Source organism: Macaca mulatta, chromosome 5 (genome assembly GCF_049350105.2).
Source record: "Macaca mulatta isolate MMU2019108-1 chromosome 5, T2T-MMU8v2.0, whole genome shotgun sequence".
In the NCBI taxonomy this organism is placed as follows: Eukaryota; Metazoa; Chordata; class Mammalia; order Primates; family Cercopithecidae; genus Macaca; species Macaca mulatta.
The window spans coordinates 48898755-48926130 of record NC_133410.1 but is presented as its reverse complement, the minus strand read 5'-3'; the positions used below and the strand labels follow the sequence as shown (position 1 = coordinate 48926130).

General features: G+C 34.5%; 1 protein-coding gene across 16 annotated transcripts in view; it reads right to left on the bottom strand.

The window, feature by feature from the left end:
* Window positions 1–27376, bottom strand: part of WDFY3 (WD repeat and FYVE domain containing 3) — a 308235-nt gene that overhangs the window by 122844 nt on the left and 158015 nt on the right. For 12 of the 16 annotated variants that reach the window (XM_015138363.3, XM_078002624.1, XM_078002623.1 and 9 more), the window contains 8 exons: window positions 23792–24259; window positions 22845–22946; window positions 20170–20363; window positions 12395–12852; window positions 10849–10932; window positions 5798–5975; window positions 4185–4399; window positions 362–474 (listed from right to left, as the gene is read on the bottom strand). In XM_015138363.3, the coding sequence (XP_014993849.2) occupies window positions 362–474; window positions 4185–4399; window positions 5798–5975; window positions 10849–10932; window positions 12395–12852; window positions 20170–20363; window positions 22845–22946; window positions 23792–24259 (1812 nt within the window). The remainder of the gene's footprint in view (window positions 1–361; window positions 475–4184; window positions 4400–5797; window positions 5976–10848; window positions 10933–12394; window positions 12853–20169; window positions 20364–22844; window positions 22947–23791; window positions 24260–27376) is intronic. The other 4 variants (XM_078002627.1, XM_078002630.1, XM_078002632.1 and 1 more) reach the window with 1 other exon arrangement.

Below are 27376 nucleotides of genomic sequence, written 5' to 3'. Positions count from 1 at the left end.
TGCAGTAGCTGTCCTGCAAATCCACAGCCTGTCAACAATAATCAACCATTCTTCAGTCCAGGCAGCAAAGGCTACTCGCGGAAGGCAAGAAACTATGAATCCTCTGAGAAAGAGGTATCTCCTTTCCAAGCCAAGGGTTGTTCCGCCCGTAATTCTTATCTCTTCTGGATCCTTCAAACACCAATGATTCCCTCCTCACTCCAACTGCCTCCTTCCTCAATCAACCCAATCTTTTGTTTCTCTATTTAAACAATAAACCCTTCTTTCTTTGCTTTCACAAACTTCTTGAAATAATATTCAGCCCCTACATGATTGTCATTCATAAAATAAATCAAAAAAGGGAATTTCAAAATCAACTTACTTCTCATCTCTGGTTCATAACTCAGTGAACTTGGTTTGTGGACCCTATATTGTTTTAGCAGTTTTTTGTCCCAGGCACCACAATTTAAAGGACTTGCCAAACGTAAAAACTCCCTAAGAAAGAGACAAAGCAAAGTTATTCCTTGACTGAGAATGTTATATAATTCATAAACGAAATATTCAGAAAATGAATTTAATAAATTCCAACAGACTAATTACAATACAAAAAAATGCAAAGTATAATGAAACAATATAGTGTTAGTTTTACATTTAATCACCATATAGCTATATATCTGCCACTTTTTTTTAAAATTTGCTTTTTAGACAGTTATTCCTTGAGAATATTTATAATTCATAAACCAAACATTTTCAAATAAGGAATTTAATAAATTCCAACAGACTAATTACAATACAAAAAATGCAAGTATAATAAAACATATACAGTGTTAGTTTTACATGTAATCACCATATAGCTATATATCTGCTACACATTTTTATAAATTCATTTTTTTAGAAGTTAATAATATTTAAGAAGAATCCCAACTCAAATATTTCTAAAACCAAACTCATCACCTTATATTCAAACCCAGGGCTTTTCTTTTGTTCTACATCTCACTGAAATGTGTTTTTGTTCCTTCTCCTTTCTTTAACTTTCCATATTCAGAAAATTAGAAAATCCTGCTATTTCCACTCATAAAAATATGGAATCTGCTCTCTTCTCTCATTATTGCTGTTATCACCCAGACCACGTCATTTTACTATTCCTAAAACAGAGTCTTAATTACCTCCTGTGACACCAATGTTGCCCCAACTCAATCCATTCTTCACTACAGTCAGTATCTCAAAGAACTTAAATCTACACAGTGTCACTCTATTGCTTAAGACTCTTCCATGGCTGTCCATTTCTCATAGTTGAAAACACAAAACAGCTAGCATTCAGTACCATACATCAGATGATTTCTACTGTACTCTCCAGCTTCACTGCTCCCATCTTTCCCCCAATCATAAACTCCACTAAAGACATACGTAAAGCTTCTGACTGCCTAAGAAAGCTGTACTCCTCCTCTACCCTGGAAGAAAGACATATTTGTCTTTCTTGTTGGGGAAAAAATTCTTGCCCTTACTTTTTCACCTGATTAACCCTCTTCCATACTTTACACTTTTTTATTTATAATTTTTTTTGCAAAAAAATATTGCAGCTCAATTTTTTGTGTGTGTGTGAGACAGGCTCTTGCTCTGTCACCCAGACTGGAGTGCGGTGGTGTGATCACAGCTCACTGCAATCTCAAACTCTTGGGCCCAAGAAATCCTTCGGCCTCAGTCTCCCAAGTAACAAAGACTACAGGCACACATCACCATGCTAGTTAAAAAATATATATTTTATATTTTTTATATATTTATATATATAATATATATAATATATATTTTATATATTTTTATACATACATATTTATACATATATAAAATATATATACATATATAAAAAATATATATGTGTGTATATATACATATATATATTTTTTTGTAGAAACAGGGTGTCACTATGTTATTCAGAGGCTTATTTCAAACTCCTGACCTCAAGTAATCCTCCTGCGTTGGCCTCCCAAAGTGTTGGGATTACAGGCATGAGCCACACTGCCCGGCCTCATACTTTACTTCATTAATTGTCATTTCCTCCAGGAAGCCTGCTTTGAGTCACACTTCCAAAAGTCTCTGCCCCTATATAAACTCTGCAACACTGCTATTACAAACTTAATAAACAATATTTTCATTTCCTGCTTATCTGCATGTATTCTTTACTAGACCATACATTTTTTAAGAGCATGAGCCCTCCATATCCTGTCATTTACAACATCATGTTAAAAAAGAAAAAAGTAGAATACTTCTCTAAATTTCCAATTCCCTATAGCAGGAAACAAAAAAGGCTTACAAGTTAGGTTTGCCAGTTTTTCATGTAGAACATTAGACACAATTAGTTTATAATCTATGGCTTTTAAGTAGCAAAGTACTTGTATCATCATTTGACTTTTTTTTTGTGAGAACTCATTCATTGTGAAAACTGAACATACCCAATGGTTGACTTTCATTGCTTATTCTATTTATCTAACTATGCAATACAAGTTATCTGGTAAAACAGTAGCATTAGGTATGGGACAATGTCTCTCTCTCTCTCTCTCTCTCTCTCTCTCTCTCTCTCTGTTTCTCTACTTTTTAAGTAGCAGATTACCAAAAAGGATCAGGGGAAAATCTCAATGGTATTTTCGAAACTTTAGGATGGTGAGTACAACTACAAGATAATGGATGAAGTGAGTAGGTCCATCTCACTCATCTTGGCATTATAAAGGCTGTGAACACTGCCTGATACAACACCATTTAACAAATGTTTACAGCATAAAAGTTTTTTAGTTCACAGTTTGGAGTCAGTTTTAAAAACTTACAAATAAATTTCAACCATTTTTAAGAAAGCTTGTGAAAGTTTTATAATATAATAAGTTCTGTAATAGCAGTGTTATAGAGTTTATATACAGGCAGCCTACCAAGACTTTTGGAAGGGTGGCTCAAAGCAGGAGGCTTCCTGGAGGAAATGACAGATATCTATGAATCATTCAAGAAATACACATATATAAGTATATATTTCTTGAATGATTCACAAACTGTGATACATCCATAATATGGAACATTATTCAGTAACAAACAGAAAAAACTACTGATACATGTAACAACTTGTGTGCAGTTCAAGAGCAATATGATTAGTGAAGAGACAATTTCAAAAGATCACATACTATATAACTTCATTTATGTAACATTCTCAAAATCAGTAGTACCCAACCTTTTTGGCATCAGGGACTGGTTTTGTGGGAGACAATTTTTTCATGGATGGGCTGTGGGGGATGGTTTCAGGATGAAACTGTTCCACCTCAGATCAGGTATTAGATTAGTTAGATTCTCATAAGGAGTGCCCAAACTAGATCCCCTGCATGCACAGTTCATAATAGGGTTCACGCTCCTATGAGCATCTAATGTCACTGCTGATTTGACAGGAGGTGGAGCACAGGCGGTAAATGCTGGCTCACCCACAGCTTACCTCCTGCTGCGCAGCCCAGTTCCTAATAGGACATGGACCAGTACTGGTCCACAGCTCGGGGATTTGAGACCCCTGTTCATAATGACAAAACTATGGAGATGGAGAACAGATCAGTGCTTTCCATGGGCTAACGATGTTGGGGTTAGAGGAGTGCGTATGACAATAAAGGTAGCACTAGAGAAATCTTTGTGACATCGTAATTGTGTGGTGATTACATGAATCTACATGTGATACAGTAACAGATAATTGTATGTGCACATAAATACATCATACCAATATCATTTTTTTGGTTTGGATACTGCAGTATAGTTATGTCAGGTGTAACTACTGGAGAAAAATGGGCAAAGGGCACAGGAAAACTCTTGGATCTATATTCACAACTTATGGTGAATCTATTATTATTTCAAATTAAAAAGTTAAAAGTATTTCTTTAAAAACTTCTTACATATGAAAAGTTATTAAATATAAAGTAAATGCATGACTTTATTTTTAAAGGAAAGGGAGAGCTTGCTAGATTCAAATGAAAGAAATAACTGATGGACAGAAACACTAAATGATTACTAATAACTAGATTTACTTGTTTCTAAGTGCTATATTTTGAGTATTTTGTCCATTTTTGTTATATTTTGCCCATAGATAACGGAATATATGTCCATTAAGGCAGGAACTCTGGAATCATAAGGACTCTAGAAACTGACATTACTAATTGTGGATTATTTGAGTATGAAAGAGAACTCACCTCAGTACCATGGGTTCCAGGGCCTGAGAGGCTAATCGTTCAAACATGCGCTGCAGGGGTGGGTGCAGTGAGTGGTCCTCATCAGCCAGTGCGGCACTACACCTCTGCAGCAGTCGTGCATGAAGACCAGCTTCACACATGACTTGCTGGTTCCTTTCCGTGTGCACCAGGGATTGTAAAATATTTGCCACGGCAAGTTGAAGATCCAAAGCATGCTAAAACCAACAAAGAAATCCACACAGTCAGGTCATTTTTAGTGAGAAAGGTGACAATTCTTTTCGCATACCTTTTTTTTTTTTTTTTTTGAGACGGAGTTTCGCTCTTGTTGCTCAGGCTGGAGTGCAATGGCTCGGTCTCGGCTCACTGCAACCTCTGGCTCGCAGGTTCAAGTGATTATCCTGCCTCAGCCTCCCAAGTAACTGGGATGACAGGCGCCCACCACCATGCCCAGCTAATTGTTATATTTTTAGTAGAGATGGGGTTTCACCATGTTGGCCAGGCTGGTCTCAAACTCCTGAACTCAGGCGATCTACCTGCCTCAGCCTCCCAAGTTCTAGTACCACGCCCGGCGGAAGCATACTTTTTTTTTTTTTTTTGAGATAGAGTCTTGCTCTGTCGCCCAGGTTGGAGTGCAATGGTGTGATCTCAGCTCTCGGCTCACTGCAACCTCCGCCTCCCGGGTTCAAGCAATTCTCCTGCCTCAGTCTGCCGAGGAGCTGGGACTACAGGCGCCCGCCACCACGCCAGGCTAATTTTTTGTATTTTTAGTAGAGGCGGGGTTTCACCGTGTTAGCCAGGATGGTCTCGATCTCCTGACCTCGTGATCCACCTGCCTTGGCCTCCTAAAGTGCTGGGATTACAGGCGTGAGCCACCGCGCCCGGCCAGAAGCATACCTTTTAACATGAAGTCTCTATATGCTTCCAAATACATTCAGGTAAATTAAGTAACTGGCTTAGAGCAATATAGCAATTCCAGAACAGGTTAGGCAAACATGTCCTATTTTAATTTTGCGAGAAATACAGGCAGCTGGATTCTATTCTCTTTAGACTTTTGTATTACATGACTGTATGACTGTATGACTAAAAGTAGTTCTATTTTTATAGAAATAGCAGGGACAAAGTCTTCTTAATGGTGGGCAGATAACTAGTTTAAAGGAAAGCCCATTGTTTACATCTGTGACACTTTAGGCCTTAGAGACCACATAACATTTTAATAAAAATCACCACCCAAACTCCAATTCACCCAAACTCTTGAGTGCAACAAGTCAAAACAGACAAATAGCCTCAATGTAGTATCTTCAGTCATTTTTCCTTCTGTATTATTCATTAGCAATGTCCACTGCTGAGCAGGATTTACAAGGAGAAAGAGAATTATTCTAGTATCAGAAGAAACCACCTTGGTTGCCTTTGTAACAAATGAACTGGATTCTAAAACATATATATCTACCATTCATCATGAAAGGTAACACTCAAATTAAAAAATCCTTTTTTTTTCCAGCTACTTTAGTATGTAATACTAACTTTCTCCTCAACCCCCTAGCTCATATAATTGCACTCACGTCCTTTCATTCATTTCATTACAGATGGGAAGGAACTAACATATCCAAGCTTACTTCTGGCTGTGTCACTGACCCAACGGAGGCCAGTAGGTCCAGCATGGCAAGCATGGCTCCAGGATGAATGATGACTGCATCAGAAGTCTGGAGAGATGAAGTTGCCACATGTAGTTTCAGGTCAGCAACATTTTTAGGAGGGTAAACAGGGGGAGTTGAAACAGAATGATATACATGCCTATAAAAAAACGAAAGGGTAAATTTAGTATTGAATTCCAATCACATTCTATTCCTCTTCGGTTACTTTCATCCACTGATAACCAAAAAGCCTTGTTAGAAAACAACTTAAGGTTGGGATAGAAAAAAAGGAATATATTATCAACTCGAGTTGATATGTGTATGTGTCTGCATGTGTGTGGGTGGATGTGTGCAGACCATGTAACTATCCATTATTCATAGTCTTTATATGATTTTTACTTTTACTGATTTACTGTATGGATTGTTTGATTAAAAAATGACACCTATACCAGAAGATGTAAAGAACAGGTACAATCATAGTGATTCAAAGCTCTAGGAAGATGACAATTCCAATAATATGTGATGAGAGATCAAGTTAAATTAATTCCCTCAATGAGATTTTATCTTTTGAAATTACCTATATGTGTTTTAACCTTTCCTTAGTGCATGAGTAACACTAACGGGGTCAACTGAGTCAGGGTTGTCTCAGAGGCTAGGCTATCCAAGAATAAATATATTTGGCATTGTGGGAGTTTTCCTTTAGCTTATTTGGAACTGCTTTCATTTTCTGCATTTATCCTCACTACCACTGAAAATATTCATTGCAACTTTTAAAAACTTGAAGACAATTTACAGAACAAGTTTCTGTGAATTAGAAAACCCAGCCATGTCCTGAATGTACGCATTTCTTCTCATCAATGATCTCTACTTTCTATTTCATACTACTCATCTACAATTCATGAATTTTGCACATTTTGCATCTTGGCACTAAGAAACAGATGCTTGTGGCTTCAGCCTATGGGAACTCTTTGTTCCAATGAGTTGGTCTCAGCATAATTTGCCTAATGCTGAGCTCTGTCACAGAAAGCAATGCAGTTTTAGCTTTCTGGGACAAGAGCAGCTTGGGAAACAGATGCTTTACGTCAGTGATTTAGTAGCAAAGAATTGGCACTGCCATGGTTTAAAAAAAAATACCGTTCTCTTTTTAACAGGGATTCTAGGAAAATGTTCAGCTTTACTTATAAAAAGGCGCATAGGCTCTCCTAGTTTATTTAAAAGTCAGCATGTCCTTTACCCATTCATGTTTTCACTCCCTGTATTCTGCCATTTTTCATTCAAAAAGATTTAATTTCTAAACTTACTAAGAAAAATATTTCAAAATGTGTATTACCAACAGTTATCCTACTCCTATATTGCTCCCTTTATTATTTTAAATATTTTGATCCGTCTGGAAAACAGATTCATAATTTACCTAGCATGTATCAGAAATAACCACTGAATTCCAAAATTTCATTAAAAATGTTTTCATTGCATACACACACATATGCATAGATTCTAATTGTCTATTTTAGTTATAGGCCTTCCAAAATCATTTCTAAATTGACAGATTTGATGAGATTTGGATTTAAATTACTGATACACTCAGGAAGAAATCTTTATATCTTTGGACACTGAACTCTTTACTAACACAGGTTGAGTATCCCTAATCCAAAAATCTGAAATCTGAAATGCTCCAAAATCCAAAACTTTTTAAGCACTCACATGATGCCACAAGTAGAAAATTTCACATCTCACCTTATATGATGGATCAGAGTCAAAACAGAGTCAAAACTTTGTTTCATGTACAAAATTATTAAAAATATTACATAAAATTGTCTTCTGGCTACTTGTATAAGATGTATATGAAACATAAATAAATTCTGTGTCTGGACTTGGGTCCCATAGATATCTCATTATATATATTGCAAATATTACAAAATCCAAAAAGCTGGAAATCAAAACAATACTGGTACCAAGTGTTTTGAACAAGAAACACTCAACCTGTATACAATTATTACAGTAGTACTTTTTTTAATCTAAGAAAACAATATTCTGAAAAAGGAATTACATTCATTGTTTTCAAACCAGAAAAATATTGCAAACATTGCTGATGTCTAAAACACGGTATTTATTAACTAAAATTAGGTGTATTACAACAGGTATTATACAAAATTAATTCTGATTAAGTCATCTAGGTATCACCATAGGTATCACTTTTTAAATTCTGGAATTACGGTAAGCTCATTAAATGGTTAATTCCCAAGCAAGAACTAAACATTTCCAAAGATAGGATAAAATTACATTTCATAATTTGGTTGCTATTTAATATTTCAACCTCAATTCTCATATATATTTAAGATTCATCCACCTCTCCGGGGAATACATAATATTTAAATTCTGAATCTGCTTTGCTTAACTTATCAGGTGTGTAGAGGCACTAAATAATGGATCCCATGTTTGAAGGATAACAAGTACTTGTCACCTTTTGCTCCACTGCAGTCATATTCTGTAGAGTTCTGATTATTATTTTATATTCACTTCTTCTAACTCTGATTGAACACTGTTCAGCTATAATTCTGTTCTATTATTCCTTCTGAATAATGAACAATGAAAAAGGTTATGAGTTTTAATTTTCCAAATATAAAGTCAGCTAGTTCATTTTCCCCCAATTCTTAAAATAATTAGAGAAAAATCTCCTGGATACTACATGTCAGACAAGTATCATAAGTTCAAAACATCCTTAGCATCTGAGAGTGTTCCACAAGCCATAAAAACACAGTTAAATTTTGGTTTATCCTTTTGCCAACAAAACCAATATGTTTTGCTACAAGAAAAAGACGTCTGTAAGCTGATGTAATTTGTTGAGAGTTTCTAGAAATAGTGTGACTTAAATTCTAATTTCAAGTTACTAGACTTGAATTTGTGAAGTAAAAACATTATATTCTTTACTAGCTTATGATTCTTACCGCCGAGCAAAATGTATGCAAGCTGAATAGAATGGCAACCTGAAAATGTCAACAATGATCTTAGTATTAGCATGAACAGTATCAGGAGCTTTCTGTCCTTGAGGGAATGTCAACTTGTAAGGCTCATGGAGAATTCATACGGATTAGGGCTCAATCAACTAGCTTTACTGATTTAGTGACAGTCTTCCCTTAAGTCAAAGACCTGGTATCTCTACATGGAGCTACACTGCAAATGATGACAATATGTTTTTGATTTAAGGCCATAAGTAACTCTTTAAGAATAAAAATAAAATGCTGTTTTCTCTTTGTCAAATTACCATTTAAATAAACAGAAAGTTCTGATGTACTTTTGGAAATGGAGTCTCGCTCTGTAGTCCAGGCTGGAGGGCAGTGGAGTGATCTCACTGCAACCTCTACCTCCTGCGTTCATGCAGTTCTCCTGACTCAGCTCCCGAGTAGCTGGGATTACAGGCGCAAACTGCCATGCTGGCTTTTTTTTTTTTTTTGTATTTTAGTAGAGAGGGGGTTTCACCGTGTTGCCAGGCTGGTCTTGAACTCCTGACCTCAGGCAATCCGCCCGCCTCGGCCTCCCAAAATGTTAGGATTACAGGCGTGAGCCACTGCAACTGGCCCTGATGTATTTTTTTTAAGTATCCTTTTAATCTGTGTATTTCTATTTTGTGGTATTTGGTTAATACTTAAAAAGGACTAAATGTTTTTAAACAGCAAATTTTAAGGCATTACTCATTATGACATAATCACCATATTTTTAAATTGTGATTTTTAGTAATTTAAACTATTTACTAATTGAAATTATTTCTCTAACATTTAGTAATTTCTAGGGCTCATGAGCAAACACAAATTTTCAAACACACATTGTTTTTTGCCTCGACCATTTTAGCAACAGAAAAACACATGATATCAACTTGAATTTACCTAGTTTATCATTCTTCGAATTAGGAAGAGCTCTTTTTTTAAAAAACAAATTGCAGTTTTTAAGCACAAATATACTGAACAACCCTATATTCATTTAAGACTATTCTGAACTATGCCATGGTTTGCTGCGCAAAGTAAGCTATAAGTGTAAATTTAAGAGAAAAAGGAAATTGCATCTTTTCATATACCTAATATTACTATGCAAACACGTTGAAATACAGAATCCATAACAAATACTTTTGATGTACTAACTCCATCTGTCTTCGAATTTCAAAATCTGAACAATAGTAATAAGATTAAAACAACAATATAGCAGCACCTTGGGATTCATTTTTTAAAAGCCGCAATGAAAGAATATTAATGTAAGAGTTAAGGACTTATTTTTGGTTATGAGGAAAACAGGAGAAAGAATGAAGTATTTGGGGCCAACTGCAGACCATAATCATTTGATGGTTGGGCTGCAAATGTAATCTTACGTGGATCTTAACTATACTTCCGTCAATCAACTGCAGTTTTTAAAAATTTGAGTAGAATTTTTTTAAAGGTAGTTTTGAAAAGACCAACTAGATCAGCTTAGAGATTTACAAAGAACTGATCAAAGTATTGGGGTGGGTTTTTTATTAACTTTTTCAAAGTTTAGCTGTGAGCATTTTTCATAACAGCAACATACTTCAATTGGTTGAATCTGATGGAGAAAATACACATTTCCTTCCAATGCTATGAAATTCATTTTGGAATAATAGTAAAAACCAAAGAATGATCCCAACGTTTAAAGTAAAAAATAATAATTAAAAAAAAAGAAAAATAAAAAAAGTGGAAAAGTACTCTACTTAGAGACATTAAGTCCACTTTTCTAACTTATTTTTAATAAAAGACATGCTTTTTCTATAACCAAAATGTGTAGTTTAGTATAAAAAAGTTGGATGACAAAATTATATGTCCTTCATAGTTTCATAGCATCAACACATTTTACTCTCACGTATATAAGAAAAATTGGTATTTTTAAAACCTAAAAACACCCCCCAAAACCCAAAAGTTAAAAAAAAAACAAAACTGAAATCACAAAACACAATCACCATGTTAACATAAATAAGCACAGAAAAAAAGAAACCCCACACAAATAGAGACTGACTTCTCTTATATGATCAGTACCTTTTCCTGGACAAAGCTGGTGTACCCCAAGGAGAGGGGAGAGAAGACTCACTTGTCAGGCAAGGAGGGATCTGTTCTGCACGACTACAGACACAAAACAGACAGGGTGGTTTAGAGAGGTTAGAAGAAGAGAACACCAGGTTGGCAGTTGGTTAGTTTCACAAGAAATGCCAGTAAAAGTTTAATAAGGAACATCCTCCATATTCAGCAGGAACAAGGAACAAGACTACAACACATGCACTGAATGAAACAGAAAAGCATGCTCACGGCAGATGCTTATTCCATTCATGTTAACATTTAACACATCTGTTAAACAGGGTGCTCTAGGCCCTATTTTTGACAGTGACTAAAAATGACATATTCTAACTAGGATAAGAAGAAATCAAGGGAAAAGAGGTTGAATCTGAATACACAAATTTATATAGCTCATTCCTAGAACACTACACTGTCCTGTGTTTCCTATAAGTTAACCATATATGTGCATTTTATTTCGAGATAGGGAAAAGCAGAAGTTTAAAGAAAAAAAATTTTTATAATTTTTGTCATAGTTGTTTAGATTTTTAAATGTAAATACTGAGGACTAAGAAATCTTGTTAAGAAGGAAGAAATATCTCAGTTGATACTTCAAAGCAGATATTCCACAGAAAAGGACACAAAACCTATTATAAGCTCTGTCCAGTGGAGTTACATGGTCTATTTATGAGGGCAGTTCATTTATTTTATATAGTAAAACTATGGTAACTGTTAAAAGCAATAACGCTTGGGGCATAAATTAGAAGTATTATTTTCAAAGTGACATCTTCATTGAAAACACAGTTGAAGCACTGAAAATAAGTGATCTAGATGAAGTGGCTCTCCTACAATCTCCGAGAACCCTATATTTCCCCATTGTAGAATTTGTCACGCTATAGGTAATTGTTTATTTATGTGTCTATATTTTAGCTAAAAGATAACAAGGACTAAGACAGCCCTGTACAGAGCTGAATCCTCAATGCCTAGCACAGTGACTTGGCATGCAGCAGGTTTTGTTAAGTACTTATTTCATAAAGGAATGAGTAAATACTGAGTCTGATGGCCTCTTGAACTTGATGGTTCAAGACACTGACATCTCTCTTTGGGAACTATATCATTTTTTGAGGAGTACGAAATGTGGAGAATGATGGAGTATGTGTCTGGAAATAAGAATAATCATAATGATGTTCTGTTGATAACACATATCAGTAAGTCCAGATGCACCTTTTAAGGCTAAAAAGAAAAAAGACAATAGTAAACACGATCATTAAAGGAAACTTCATAGAATCTGTTCCAGTAACTGCAATGAGAACTAATTGAACCTGAATTTACAAATAGCACACAGGCTTCCACGCTAAAAAAACAACACCAGAGCAAGAGTAATATTCAAAAATAAAGTGATACACCTCAAACAAACAGGAGAAAAGATTCATCTACTTTCATATTCTTTGGGATTAACTCATAATTCAAGTCTTAACGTTGAAGTCATGCTTAGTATACACCCTGTAATTCAGAGGACAGAGCAGAGCCATACCTGTCAAAAGAATCTGTGGCTACTTTGTAAAGATAAATAAAAAGTTTACTGCAGTGCCGTAACGTGGGTGACACTGATTCTACTGAGACTACATCTTCCTCTAAAAGTCTTTGAAATGGCTGTGTATTTGAGGGGAAGACATTCATGGCGCTTATTTTTCTTAGGTCTGAGAAGCAGCCAAGAAATCGAACAGCATCTGCCAACTTCTCATACTGAATCTCTGTTTTGAAGAAATGAGAGTTGGCTGGCTCATAGCGCATTGCTGCAGTCAACGTGCAGAACACAGTGTGAAGAAGTTCAAATACTTGATTCTGGTTCACTTTCTCCCAGCCATTCTTGGGTGGACAGCTCAAAGATCTTTCCATAGCAACGAGCAAGGATGTAATGTACACAAATCCTCCAACTTTCCTAAAAACTGTTCTTGAACGATGGCTTTCTCGAAGGACCGACAGGAGGGCCTACAGGAGACAAAAGAAAAAAACAAATGAAAATACACGTAATTAAAAAAACAAACCACTAGCATGTATATGGAGGTTGTACATTCTGTGAATCTGACATGCTTGTATAATTTACCCAATAAACGGTCCTATAAAGCATATCAAATATTTTGCTAATTAAAAAATGTCACATTAAATGCTGAGGTAATTTTAGGAAACAATATCACATATTTCTTTGATAGAATAAAGCTATATCCAAATATTGGTTGAAGAGCTTTTCCAGAGTCTTTAATTGATTATGACATCAATGAATTCAGTGACTTTATAAAGTAAGTAAAATACATCTTCTAATCTAGTTTTACACAATCATGAAAACTTATGACTGTGTGTATAGAAACTGATTAATTCTAGAAGGGATCAGAGAGATGGTCGGGGCAGCCAAGATCTGAGGTCTTTTGTCTCCTATAAAGTGACCACATTCATTCTTTAGAAAGAAGATTCACTTCAGAAGACTTATTAAACATTCTCTTTTCCAAAATGAACTGAAGCCTGAGGGCTGAAAGTATGATCTTTCCCAAAACAGCTGTAAGCTTTAAGAAAGAAAACCTGAAGTACATAGGTAAATCAAATATTTACTTTCTGAACTGTCATAATTTTAACTTAGCTTATGATATATATATTTTTTAAACAAAAACAAAAACAGAGTCATGCTCTATCACCCAACTTGGAGTCCTGGGGTGCCATCTTGACTCACTGCAACCTCCACTTCCTGGGTTCAAGCAATTCTCCTGCCTCAGCCTGCTGAGTAGCTGGGATTACAGGCACACACAACCATGCCCAGTTAATTTTTTATATTTTTAGTAGAGATGGGATTTCACCATATTGGCCATGCTAGTCTCAAACTCCTGGCCTCAAGTGATCCACTCACCTCTGCCTCCCAAAGTGCTGGGATTACAGCCGTGAGCCACCGCCCTGGCCAGCTTATGATTTTAAAAAACACATTACAAAATCACCTAATATTTTATCAGGTACTTGCTATGTACTAGGCATTCTAGGTACTTTTATGCACTATCTTATTTAATCCTTTCAACAATCCTGTGTGTAAGGTACTATTATTATTTCCACTTTATAGATAAGGAATTGAGGCCCAATGTGGTAAAATAACTCTCCAAAGACTATATAACTTATATAATAATAAAGGTAGAATTTAAACCTAGGCAGTCTAATTACCCTACTCCTGCACTTAATCATGACATTATGCCTCAAACAGCAATCTGAAATCTTTTTTATGGATACAGTGGACTCCTTTGCCCTCTGTTTCATTAATTGTAGCACAATGGGTATTTACTATTACTTAAGATATAATTTCTAATCTGTCCAATCATTGCATTTGAAAAAAGTCATTTTATTAAAAGATCTCACACATTTCTAATGGTATCTGAAGAATGAAAAGGCTACATACAGGTTGAGTATCCATTATTTAAAGTATTTGGGACCAGAAAAGTTTCAGATTTTGGAATATTTGCACATATACAGTAAGTTATCTTGGGGATGGGACCCAAATCTAAACATAAAATTCATGTATGTTTCATATATACCTTATACACATAGCCTGAAGGTAATTTTATACAGTATTTTAAATAATTTTGTTCATGCAACTTATCATCACATGAGGTCAGGTGTGGAATTTTCCACTTGTCAGCACTCAAAAGGATTGTAGCATTTTGAATTTCAGGTTTTTGGATGAGGGATGCTCAACCTGTATTAATATATTAGTCACCTTTTGACATACACTGCTTCAGAAGTGATGAAGATTTCATTGTTCATATATATGCCTTAATATTTTAAAAGACAGAAAATATGCAATATGTATGTAAATAAAATATAGAAACAATGTACTCCTTCCAATAGTCTTTAATCAATAAATTTCCATTTTAGCATCTGGTAACAATATAGTTTCCCTATATTGTCAAATTTAATAAACTGTATTAATACTTAAAATATCTCATATTAACAAAAGACTTTTTAACCAACACACACACACACATATGCATGGGTGCACACACACACACTCCTTATAACATAGCCTGAAGACGGCTGAACTCAGAATGCTTGGGGTCATATTCCGACTCCAACATTAAAAAGCATTTAACCATCCCAGTTACTTAACCTTTCTGTGTCACAGTTTCCTCTTATGTAAAATGGAAACAACAATAACTAGCCTCAAAGGAAATACATGTAAAAACACTTAGAGAAGTGCCTGGCATATAAGCCTATCACTGTCATCAATTTTCAAAAACATACTGGGAGAAAAATATGACAAGTATTATTTTATAGATGAGGAGGGGTGAGTTCAAAGTTAAAGTAACATGTACAAAATGCTATCACTGGTTAGAATTATGACTGAGGTTAGAAAAACTGCTGCTTATGAATCTTTAGTCCAATAATTTATATTATGTACTTCTGGACAGGCCCACCTCCTACTTCCTCAAAATTGGTATCTGTTGGCACTCTGACATTATCCCAGCACAATCTCAGTATTTGAAAAATTTCAAATACAATGAATAATGTAACTTCCCACTTACATCAATAAATGATGACGAGTAGCAAACACCAAAGTTGCAATGAGATCTGGAGGCTGCTTGGTTAATAAGACAAAATCAGCTATATATTATTTATATTTGCATAAATACAATTCATACAATTCAAATTTGTGCATCAGGAGAATTTCCATGACATGTCATGGAATGTCAGGTTTGCGTATAAATAATTACAAATTAAATTACATAGGTTTGTGGTATATGTCAGTTGAATAGAGGAACTAAGAGGCAATTCTGAATGAAATAAAAATGGAAATTGAAACTGAGAACCCAAATTTTCCCTACTGGCACACAACACTACTTTATCCCTTCAAAGCAGAATGCCAGAGCTAGCTCATACCGGCTCTCAAGAGGTCAAGTACCGTATATTCAGGAATTTTGTAAGTCAGTTGTTAAACGTACAATCATAATTTAAAATTAAGTAATAAATTTACAACTAAATATTTTAAAGACAAAAGTAATACTCAAAACTCATCAGTTTCTAATTATTTTCTGAGTTTTACTATTATCTATGCTTTTGCATATCTGCATGAGGAAATGCTATATAATGGTGTACTACTGTGCATCTCTTTCCAGTCTACATTCAGTGGCACATTAGTTGATTGAATAGGCCACAATGCGAGTATTTATACCCTGGAAATCTGTAAATGCAAAATATCTCGACCCTCTCCTGCCCTCTTCCAGCCTGAGAATCAGTTACTAACATTAACCAGAGCACTGCCTCAAAATTATGGGTCAGTCAACTACTTCTTGTTGGCTTACCAATATTTTAAAAATCCAATTAATAAGGTACCAAAAGAGGAGAAAATGGTATGTTAAAAAAGTTGGCAACCTTAGCATCTTTTGACGCCATCTATATTCTCCCAACAATTCCTTCAAATACAAAATGTTCTTCAAATATTGACATTCATGTGGATATCCTTTTTGTCTAAGAGATAAATTGTGGTGAGATTAATCTTGCTTTTAAGATGCATATTCAAAATTGTCATTATACACCATCAAAACATGATGAAATATATAACAGCATAAAGAAAGAAATGCTATTTTTTCATTACCAATGAAGCATTTAATTGAATAAAAGTAAAAGAAAATAGAAGTAATAACTCCTGTAATGTCTGTGGCTGAAATGGGCATGTAGGAAACTAGTATATGCCACCCCAAAAGATGCCACTTTGGCATAAGGATTATTTTCAGTTGAAGGCAACTGAGAAGAAGTAGATATAAGAAAACTCTCTGCCATTCCCTATTAGATGAAGTCAGACCCTTCTCAGCCTGGAGACAGCAAATAAATGCACAAAACAAACTACCAACTATTCTTTATCTACCATTTATTTGCCTTCCCACAATTAGATATCCCTAGAGTCCTTTCTCTTTATGTCATCATTTCTCTAAAAATGTACGGTTCTTTGTGGAGAATGCTATGCAGTGGTCCCCCTTCTCTGCAGTTTTGCTTTCCTTCATTTTAGTTACCTGTGCTCAAACTTGGCCTGAAAATATTGAATGAAAACAACAATTCAAAAGTCTTAAATTGTGTATCGTTCAGAGTAACATGATGAAATCTCACACTGCCCCACACCACTGTGACTCATCCCCGTGTCCAGTGTACATATGCTGTATAAGCCACCTGCCCGTTAGTCACTGAGTATAGTCTCGGTTATCAGAGCAACTGTGGAGGTATCCCAGTGCTTGTGTTCAAGTAACCCTTATTGTACTTAATAGTGGCACCAAAGCACAAGAGTAGGGACACTGGCATATTGTTATAATTATTCTATCTTATTATTGGTTATTGTTGTTAATCTCTTACTGTGCCTAATTTATAAATTAGACATTATCACAGGTATAAACATAGTATATATAGGGTTCCATATTATCTGCAGTTTCAGACATTTCTGGGGGTCTTGGAATGTATTTCCCTGAAGATATGTGGGGACCACCATATAAAATGGAGTTCTAAGCCACCTCTTTGAGAATTAGTCATCTTTCCCTGGTTGTCTCCCATGCACATATGAGGTACACATGTTAATAAACTTCTGCTTGTTTTTCTCTTGTTAATTTGTCTTTTGTAACACCAGTCTGTCCTAGCTAAGAACTCGGCAGGTAGAGGAAAAATAATGTCTTCCTCATCCACAGGTGAGAGTACTAGTAGAAGTCGTCAGAGGACAGGGAGATCGGGTCACAAGGGCCTTGGAAGCAAGCAAGGTTAAACACACTGGTTTGTCTGTTATTATTTTAATGTCATTTTAGACTTGAAGAAAAACTGCATAATCAGTTGAAAGAATTCACAGATATCCTTCATTCGGATTCTTGAAAAATTACCATATTACTTAATTTCTCTCTCTCCACTTCCCTTTTCCCCTAAAAGCTTCAGTGTGTTTTTCAAAAAATAGAATTCTCTTACTACTCACAGTACAATGCTCAAAATAGAAAATTAACATTGAAATAATGCAATTATTTTATCTACAGATCTTGCGTTTTTTCCAAATCCCAATAATATTCTCCATAACAAAGGAAAATTCAAGTTCATGTACTACATTCAGTAGTCACTTCAACCTCTTTACTTTCTGGAACAGTTCCTAAGTCATTTTTCATTTTATTTTTTTTTAAGAGTTTAGGCCAGTTATTTCATAGAATGTTCTCCTATTAGGATTTATGTGATGTTTTCTAATAATCAGATTCATATTATATACTTTTGGGAGGAAAAACTACAAAAATGAGCTGAATTTTTCTATGTGCTTCATATCAGGAGGTGTATGCTGTTCATTTGTCCATCACTGGCAAAGTTAATGCTGATCATTTAGTTAAGGTAGGGTCCACTGTAAAGCTAATATTTTGGCACTCGAAATTAAGAAATATCTTTTGAGGACACAATTTAAGACTACGCAAAAATCCTTTCATTTCTAAAACTTTCATCTACTGTCTTTAGTAGCCAGTGATGAATTTTACCTGAACCAATTATTACTATGATAGTTCATAATGGTGATTTTCTTTGACTTTTGACTATAAATAAGAGATTTTCCTTTTTTCTCATTTATTTGTTTGATTGTACTTAATTATTTTCTTTGATCTCTTCTTTACTTTTTAAAGGCTAACTGAAATGTTTTAGGCTTATTTTGTTTCTTTCTCTGCCCTAGTCCTGGAATCAAGCATTTCACCAAGGAGGCCTGAATCCTTATAATGGAAAATTGTATTTAGAAACCTTGCATCAATCAGGCCGGGCGCGGTGGCTCAAGCCTGTAATCCCAGCACTTTGGGAGGCCGAGGCGGGCGGATCACGAGGTCAGGAGATCGAGACCATCCTGGCTGACACGGTGAAACCCCGTCTCTACTAAAAAATACAAAAAACTAGCCGGGCGAGGTGGCGGGCGCCTGTAGTCCCAGCTACTGGGGAGGCTGAGGCAGGAGAATGGCGTGAACCCGGGAGGCGGAGCTTGCAGTGAGCTGAGATCCCGCCACTGCACTCAGCCTGGGTGGCAGAGCGAGACTCCGTCTCAAAAAAAAAAAAAGAAAAAAAGAAAAAAAAAAGAAACCTTGCATCAATCAATAAATTAAAGAACATAAATTTTAATGGACTTCTCTCACTTTACTCAGATATTATTTAAATACAAGAGCAGGTTTTTAGTCACAAAAAGAGAAGGCTACGTCTCTTTTTATTAAAACAACTATTATTCACCGCACATAAGTTAAAAGCACAGCTTTATAAAGAGACTACATGGGTTCAGATCAAGGCTCCTCTACCTACTAGGCATATACAACTTGGGAAAATTTTTTAACCAGTCTGTGTTTCAGTTTGTAATATGTAAAGCAGGGACACTAATAGTATTTATTTTTATCATAAGGATTAAATAAGTAGATGCACATAAATGCATACAATAGTACTAATAGAACACAGTCAATAAATGTTAGCTACTATTATATCTGGAACTTGGAATTTTTAAAAATATATCATTTAATATTTAATAGTCTTTACTTTTCCATTACACCTTACTTGCATTACTAAATTCACTTCTAAATGAAAGTGAAACATTTGATTATATTTTGATTCTAAAAATTTCTTACATATCATTTCTTACAGTATCAATGATTTCAGTAATATGAGAGAATGTGAGTGTATAAGTCTGTGTAAAACAATGGTGCTGTGGAAATAAAATGGGTATTGAAATCTGGGGGTCAGTTCTACTAACTAAAAGTCACTTACGTAAACAATATACGTTATATATTTCTTTAAACCTAAGTTTTCTCATCTGCAAAACAGGGGGCTACTTACTTTACAATATTGCTAAGGAGTAAATGATAAAAGCACATGTAAAACTTCTGGTATATTGTTTGATATCTACTAGGATATCCATTACTTACATACATACATATATGCATGCATGTGTATATAATGTCAAATCTAGCATTTCATTTCACAGATGCATAACACTATGAGTGAATTCAATTGAACAGAAAATATATATATTTAGTATTTATTAAGATCCTATACTTCACTAATATTTAATTTAAGAGTTCCAATAAGTCAAGATAATTACTGCAAAGGTTTATCAGCAGTAAGTTAAATATATACTGAAAGACATAAATGACTGGAGTTTTTCCAAATTCCTAATGTGCACAAAGTTGTGAGGTTTTCTGGGTAATTTTGATTTTTTAAATTTCCCTGCCTCTAACTTAAATATAGATCATTTTAAAATAACCACAGATTTTAGTAGTAAAAGAGGGGAAACACATTTATCAAACTTACCCTTAAAATATCAGTCTTCAACTGCAATTCCGTCGGTGGGGCTGAATGCATTAGCCCCAGGAGAGTGCCCATGTCATCGTCCCCATTTGGAGAGAGCACCAGCTGCTGGATAGTCATCAGGGCATGCTGTCGGCATTGAGGGTACTTTACTATATTATGTGCACATCTTGCACCTCCAAATTCTCGAAAAATTCCTTGAAGGAAGGAAAAAAAGTCCAATAATGGCTACTTTAAAATATTCTGAGACAAGTCAGATAAATCAACATTCAATTATTTTTCGTAAAGTAACACAAAATAATGTAAATAAAACCTACCCAATGATTTCACCTTTTAAATTACAATACAAATTTGCACAGCGGGTTGTCAGCAAAGGTATATGCAAATTTTCTCTACATTTTCTTAATGCAAGATTAATGCCGTGATATGTTCACCATGCCCAAGCTCTCAAAATCTAGAATATTCAGAAGTCTCTTAGGTAAACCCCAGGAGACTCTATATTGTAGTCAACTTATGTAAAAGGCTTTCAGAGGAACAACAGCCTAAATAAAGGAGATTTAAATGAACATGGCTTCCAAAATAGTCGCAAGAAAGAAATGGAATAAATTATTCCACCATGGGAAAAATTACAAGGGACCAACATGTTTTGTTGCATAGGTAGAGCACAAGAACAAAAAGTGACAAATTCTGTAACAGAAAGCATGTGTCATTGTTACTGCTCCAAAGCCTTTACACAGATTGACTTACTTAATACTCATCCCCTACCATATAGAAGTAAGGCAGTCAAAGTCATACAGCTAGTAAGCAACAGAAAAGGATGTATGCCTACACAGCCCAGCTCTGTAAGCCTGTGATCCTGCTCACAAGTGATACTGTTCTCACATCAAATATTAGTATCATCCTCCAGTATTAAAAAAATGGGCCCAGTGATTGAAATGACTATATTAGTATTTCCTCTAAGTAATTCTTCTATCCCTTACATTTTTAGGACATCTTGTTTATATCTCTATTATGGTTTATAACAAACAGTCTTACTATTATTATTTATATTTGGTCTTTCATGACTATTGGATTTTCTCCTGTGTTTCAATAAACGTTCACTGAAACAGTGTATTCTGCTATAGCAGCCACTGCCCTCTCTGCTTAGTGGCTTTCTATTTGCTAACTTCATAAAAATTGTATGATCATGAAGTCAGTCTAAGCCACGTGTTCGAGATTCAGCACATGGAATTTGTGACAGCCTTTCATTACCTGAAGGCCTGTTTAGTTACCTCCCGGTTGTCAGTAAGGACCCACTAGATAATCATAATGGCTAATATTATTTAATACTTAAACTGTGAGTAAAGCACTGTTTTGTGCCTAACATCACAGAGCTAGTAATCTCTTTCCTATTAGGAAGAGAAAAACTGAAAAGAATTGTATGAAAGTGTTTGGCACTTTGGGAGATGTACTAAGTGACTTTTAGTCACACAGAGTAAGCTTTCCAATTGTCCAATCTCTTCCTGTGCAACTTCTAGGTCTACTCAAGGAAAGTTAATTTGCAAAGCAAATTCCTGTTAGTGTATCTTTATTATGTTTCTGAGTACCTCAGTTAACTAAACCTAGTTAGTGGGAATAAGATTATGCATTATGCCACAGACAAAATGTTACTACAGTATCAATTTAAAGTCATCATACTCATTGTTTCAATTACCTGTTAAATTCATTCAAGTCTTGGCATTTGCCAAAGTTGTATTAAACTAATTACTTTTATAATTATGTGTCTACATTTTCTTCACTAGATTCTAATTCCTGGGGAGCAAGAACGATCTTACCTTGGCATCTAGGTGTTATTCTAACACCTAGCTAGCATGGTACCTGGGATACACAATATATTTAAAACATGATGAATGCTGAATTTCTCTGCATTCAGGCAGTCATGCAAGTGCATGGGGTTCAGTCATCCCTGGCTTTCCATAACACTTAAAATATAATTCAAGCTCCTTACCATGGCCTAAAAAGCTCCCTATGATTTGGGCCCAGCCTACTAATCTGAACTCATTTTCCCCTCATTATTCCTTTGAAGTTGCACTGACCTTATTACCTGAGAGTTGTTTGATGTTAATTAAAATCTCAAGTAATCTTTTTTAAAATGCAAGAGTCATATTTTATAAATATAGTTGGCCTATCTGTTAATGACAGGTAGAAAAGGATAAAAGAGAAATTGAGACCAAAATTAAACAAAATATTTAGTAAAGTTAATTAACCTTGGAGAGGTTACGTTTTATTAATCATTTTTCAGTATTTTCTGAAGGTTGTAACATTATAATACTCTAACTTGTAGTACTAAAAATATTTTTTAAATCACTGTGTAAAGAAAATATTTTAGTGAAAAATTAAATAGCAACTTATTTGAGTAAGAGTGTACCAGTAAAAAATTAGAATACTTTAAACAGAAGACACTATAAAAAGCAATTTAAACATCATTTTGAAATAGTAACAATATCATATGTTTTGTCATCAAGGTACTGCTAATGGTCAAAAGTAAAGTACTGAATTTTTAGGAACATGATGGGTACCAAACTGAATCAATAGTTTTTTCTCTTAAGTGACAGGAAGATTTCAGAAGGAAGAATCACCACAGAAGATGTAACCAGTAGTAATCTCCCAAAGTATTTGCTTATAGCTTTTTAAATTACCTGCATTTGTGTTTGATCCTTGAAGAAGCACTGTCAAGGTCTCCATAACCAATAAAGCCAGGTGTTTTTGGTCTTCAACTGAACTATTATTTCTTGAGTCCCCTATAAAAAGATTCAAAGGTCCAAATTACAAAACTGATAAGCTTATTTTTTCTTGATTCAGTTTTATTGTAATAATTTCTTTATTTCTTCAGTATTCACTTTTACCCCTAATATGACACATATAATATAATCTTTAAAATGATGCATGTGTCCAACATTTGCAAAAGTAGGCTCAAAATCAACATTAACAGATTTTATTTCAGTATGCTTGCAAGTGGCAGTTATCTAATAAATATTAAAAATGAAAATACAAAGGTTAATAGAATGCTAGATTTTGATTCACCAAAGAGAGAAAAGGTCATGAATAAAGTTACCTATTCAACCTGTATTAATTCACATTTAATACTTATTAACTACCAGATACTACTGTACTTTTATCAGATTTATCAGAGAGGTACCCAATGATAATACATTGTGTATATAACATCATTAAATATACTTATTTTCTCTATACAATAAAAACATGTTGAAGTAACTATACATTTAACTATATTTATTAGTTGTAATTAATAAATCTGATTATTTTCAGAAGCTTTTAAAACTCGCTCTTAGAAGCAGAAGGCAGTATATACTAGTCACGTGGATCACACAAGTTCTTCCTCGGTTTTTACCTTCCTTTAAACTCTCTCCAATACACTGACATAATTCTAGCTTCCTCCTCCCCAATTCCCTAACAGAGGTTGAATGAACCTGTAAATTTTGGAAAATATAGTTCACTAATATGTCACAATAATACACATTAGGAAGTCATTGAAATCAATAACCAAAGAATGGGAACAAGAACAAAAAACTCTCTGCTTTGAACCCCTTTTCAAACAAAAATAAAATTACAGACAATATTTTACCTTGCTCATTTTGTGCCTGAGTTGGATCCTTCAACAGGGCAGCATATTTATGCAAAAGGTTTACCATGACCTCCAAAAGGCCAACCTCCCTGAACACATCTTTAAATATGTAGTCATGTCTTGTAAACTTAAGAAGTGTTTTCATTGCAATAATGCTACAGTGATAAGAAGAGCTAGATTTTAAGAGGATACTGACACTAATAAGTTCTTTACAAGGAATATAATTTAAGCTAAAAACAACAAACTCCAGCATCTCAAAGTATTTGTTTTGTACTTCTGGGAGTTTAGAAATCTTCTCTGCAAATTGTGACAACGTGTGCTGTGACTCTAGGATGAAGTAATTGGCATTGTCAGCCATGTAGATATTTGTGATAGCATCAAGGATGATTTGGGCAAGGAAGCTGGTCTTTGCTTTTAAAAATGCATTCTGAAGAACTGCAAAGGCCTGGATGTTTCTCACACTGTGACCTAAAACAGAGAAGAAAAACATAAAAGTAGGTATTATGTGATATTTTAATGATGGCAAACCAGTCTGTTTAAACACATCATGAATTAGAACATTTATCAATTATTTACTAAGAACATAATCCTGTTTTCACAAAAGGTCTTATTTTTCTTCATCAAGTTCAAATCATTTAATTAAAAATAACAATGATTAAAATTTTAATGCATTATGATGAATATTTCAATTCATTAATAGTGTATATTGAAAAGTTGGACTGTTTTAGAGGGAATAAAAGCATATTATAAACATCCATGCTTCAGAGTTTGGAAATGTGTGGTAGTGTAGCATTTAATTATCTATGAGATTGATTTTGACTATAAGGACAGCTGTCTCTCAGTTTAAAAAGACTTTGAGGTTTAAGAAGTTACAGGCCTGAGAACATCAATAAAGAAGCAGGAAAATAGGAGGGGAAAAATTTTCCAAATTCCAGTTTTTCTTTATAATTAGAACACTATGGTTTTTATAAATTTTAAGCTGGAAGTTTGTTTTGTTTTCTAGCTAAAAGTACAATTTACTCATACAGACATTTGTTAAAGCAGTTTATGGCCAGCTATTCAAACATAACAAATGGAAAAAAAAAATCTTTATACATGGCTCTGGTGAGGCAAATCAGAGACAATAATCATAAAGAAATTAAGGCAGAAAGTTATACTTGAAGTACATGAAAATAAGCAGCTTGCTTCTAAAAGTAGTCCCCAGAACAATAGCTATTAGGAGTATGTGTCATTTCCAAGAATGACCAAAAAATTAACATAGTGCCTTACAGAATAAGCTGGATTTTAGAAAGTGAATAAACCAGAGAACTACCAAAATTCTTAAATGGAGTAGAAAGAACGCTCAGGGCTGGGGGCAGTAGCTCATGCCAGAAGTCCCAGCACTTTGGGAAGATGGCCTGAGGACAGGAGTTCTAGACTAGCCTGGCTAACATAGCAAGACCACCTCCATTTCTACAGGAGATTAAAAAAAAAAATTAGCTGGGGATGGTGGCATGTGCCTGAAGTTCTAGCTACTTGGGAGGCTGAGGCAGGAGGACTGCTTGAGCCCAGGAGTTTGAGGTTGCAGTGAGCTATGATCACACCACTGCACCTCAGCCTGAGTGACAGAAAGCAATCCTGTCTGTAAAACAAACAAACAAACAAAAAAGAATGCTCAGAAATCCTGACTTGGACATTTCTTAAAAACACAGGGAATTTAAAAAATCTCCAGCCTACATATGATTTCAATTTTCTGATTTCTTGTTTATAACATATATGGCAAATACCAAAAGTTTATCTTTGTTTCCTGTGTCTATTAGTCTATCTAAGTTTGTTTTTCAGTTACCTACAGAATATAAAGAATAAAGATGTCTGGAAAAGAATAACTGACATCTCAGCAGCTTTTCAAAAAAAATTAGTTCACAGGATTATTAATTTGTATGGCAAACCAAAAGACTTAGAATAGCCAAGACTTAGAATAGCCAATGATTCTGAGAAGAACAAAACTGGACAACTTACGTGTCCTGATTTTAGGCTTATTATAAAGCTACAGCAATCAAGACTGTGGTATTAGCTTAAGGATAGACACATGGATCAATCAAACAAAATTCAGAAAGTGTCTCAGATATATATAGTCATATATGATATTTTCAACAAAGGTCTTGGAACATTCAGATATCCATATTAAAAAAAGAAACCAGTACTTTCTACCCTCTATAATAATAACTTAAAATGTACTATAGACCTTAATTTAAGAGTTAAAATATGAAACACTGGATAAAGAAAAAAAAAATAGAAGAAAATATTAGAGATCTTCGTGAATCTGAGTAAAGATTTCTTCTATAGGAGAAAAATAATCACAAAATATTCTTGAAATGAAAAACTGGACTTCATCAAAATTTAAAACTTCCATTTCTCAAAAGATGCATTAAAAAAACCCCAGCAAGTCAAGACGAAGAGAACACACTTCCAAAATACATATTAAGGGATAAAAAAACTTATACAGAATATCTAAAGAACTCTTATAACTCCAATAAAACAACCCTATCAAACAATGGGCACAGAGATCTGAACCAAGGTAGAGAAACAGATGGTGACAAAGCACATAAAAAATGTAAAACTTCATTAGTCAATTAGAAAAATGAAAATTAAAATAACAATTAGACATTATTACATACTTAGCAGAAGTCTAAAATTAAAAGGACTAACAATACCAAGTGTTATTGACAACGTCAAGTAACTGGAACTGATATTACTGATGTGAATGCAAAAATGAGACAGCCACTTTAGAAAATACTCTGGCAGTTTCTCATAAAGTTAAACATACATTTACCATATGGTCTAGCACTTTCACTGCTCTGTATTTAGCTAAAAGAAATGAAAACGTATGTCCACAGAAAGATTTGTTTTATATAAATGTCCACTGTTGCTTTATTCCTGATAGTCAAATAAATGTCCATCAACTGGTGAAGAGATACATAAATTGTGGGCTATCCAAACAATGAAGTAATACCCAGCATTAAAAAGGAGCAAACTTCTGATACACGCAATAATATGGGTGAATCTCCAAAGTATTACAATATTCCTCCCATTTTCATGGTTTTATTTTCTGTGGTTTCAGTTACCCATGGTTAATCACAGTCTGAAAATATTACATACAATAGATATTTTAAGAGAGAGAGAGCACTCATGCTCTTAAGAGAGAGCACACATTTACATAACTTTTATTATTGTATATTACTATAATTTTCATATTTTATTATTATTGTTAATCTCTTACTGTGACAAATTTATAATTTCAACTTTATCATATGTATGTATGTGGAAGAAAAACATAGAATATATATGGTTTGGTATTATCTGTGGTTTCAAGTATTACTGGGGACGTTGGAACACATTCTTCCCGATTAAGAGGGGAATGATTAGATAGAATCACTTAAAGTTTATCTAAAGAATCCAGATACACAAAAACTATATACTGTATGATTACAGTGTATTAAGTTCTAGAAAGGGCAAAACTAAAACAGACTAGTGGTTGCCAGGGCAAGCGTTAAGGTGGGGAGGGCTGACTGCAAGGAGAACAAGGAAACTTTCTAGAAGGGTGAA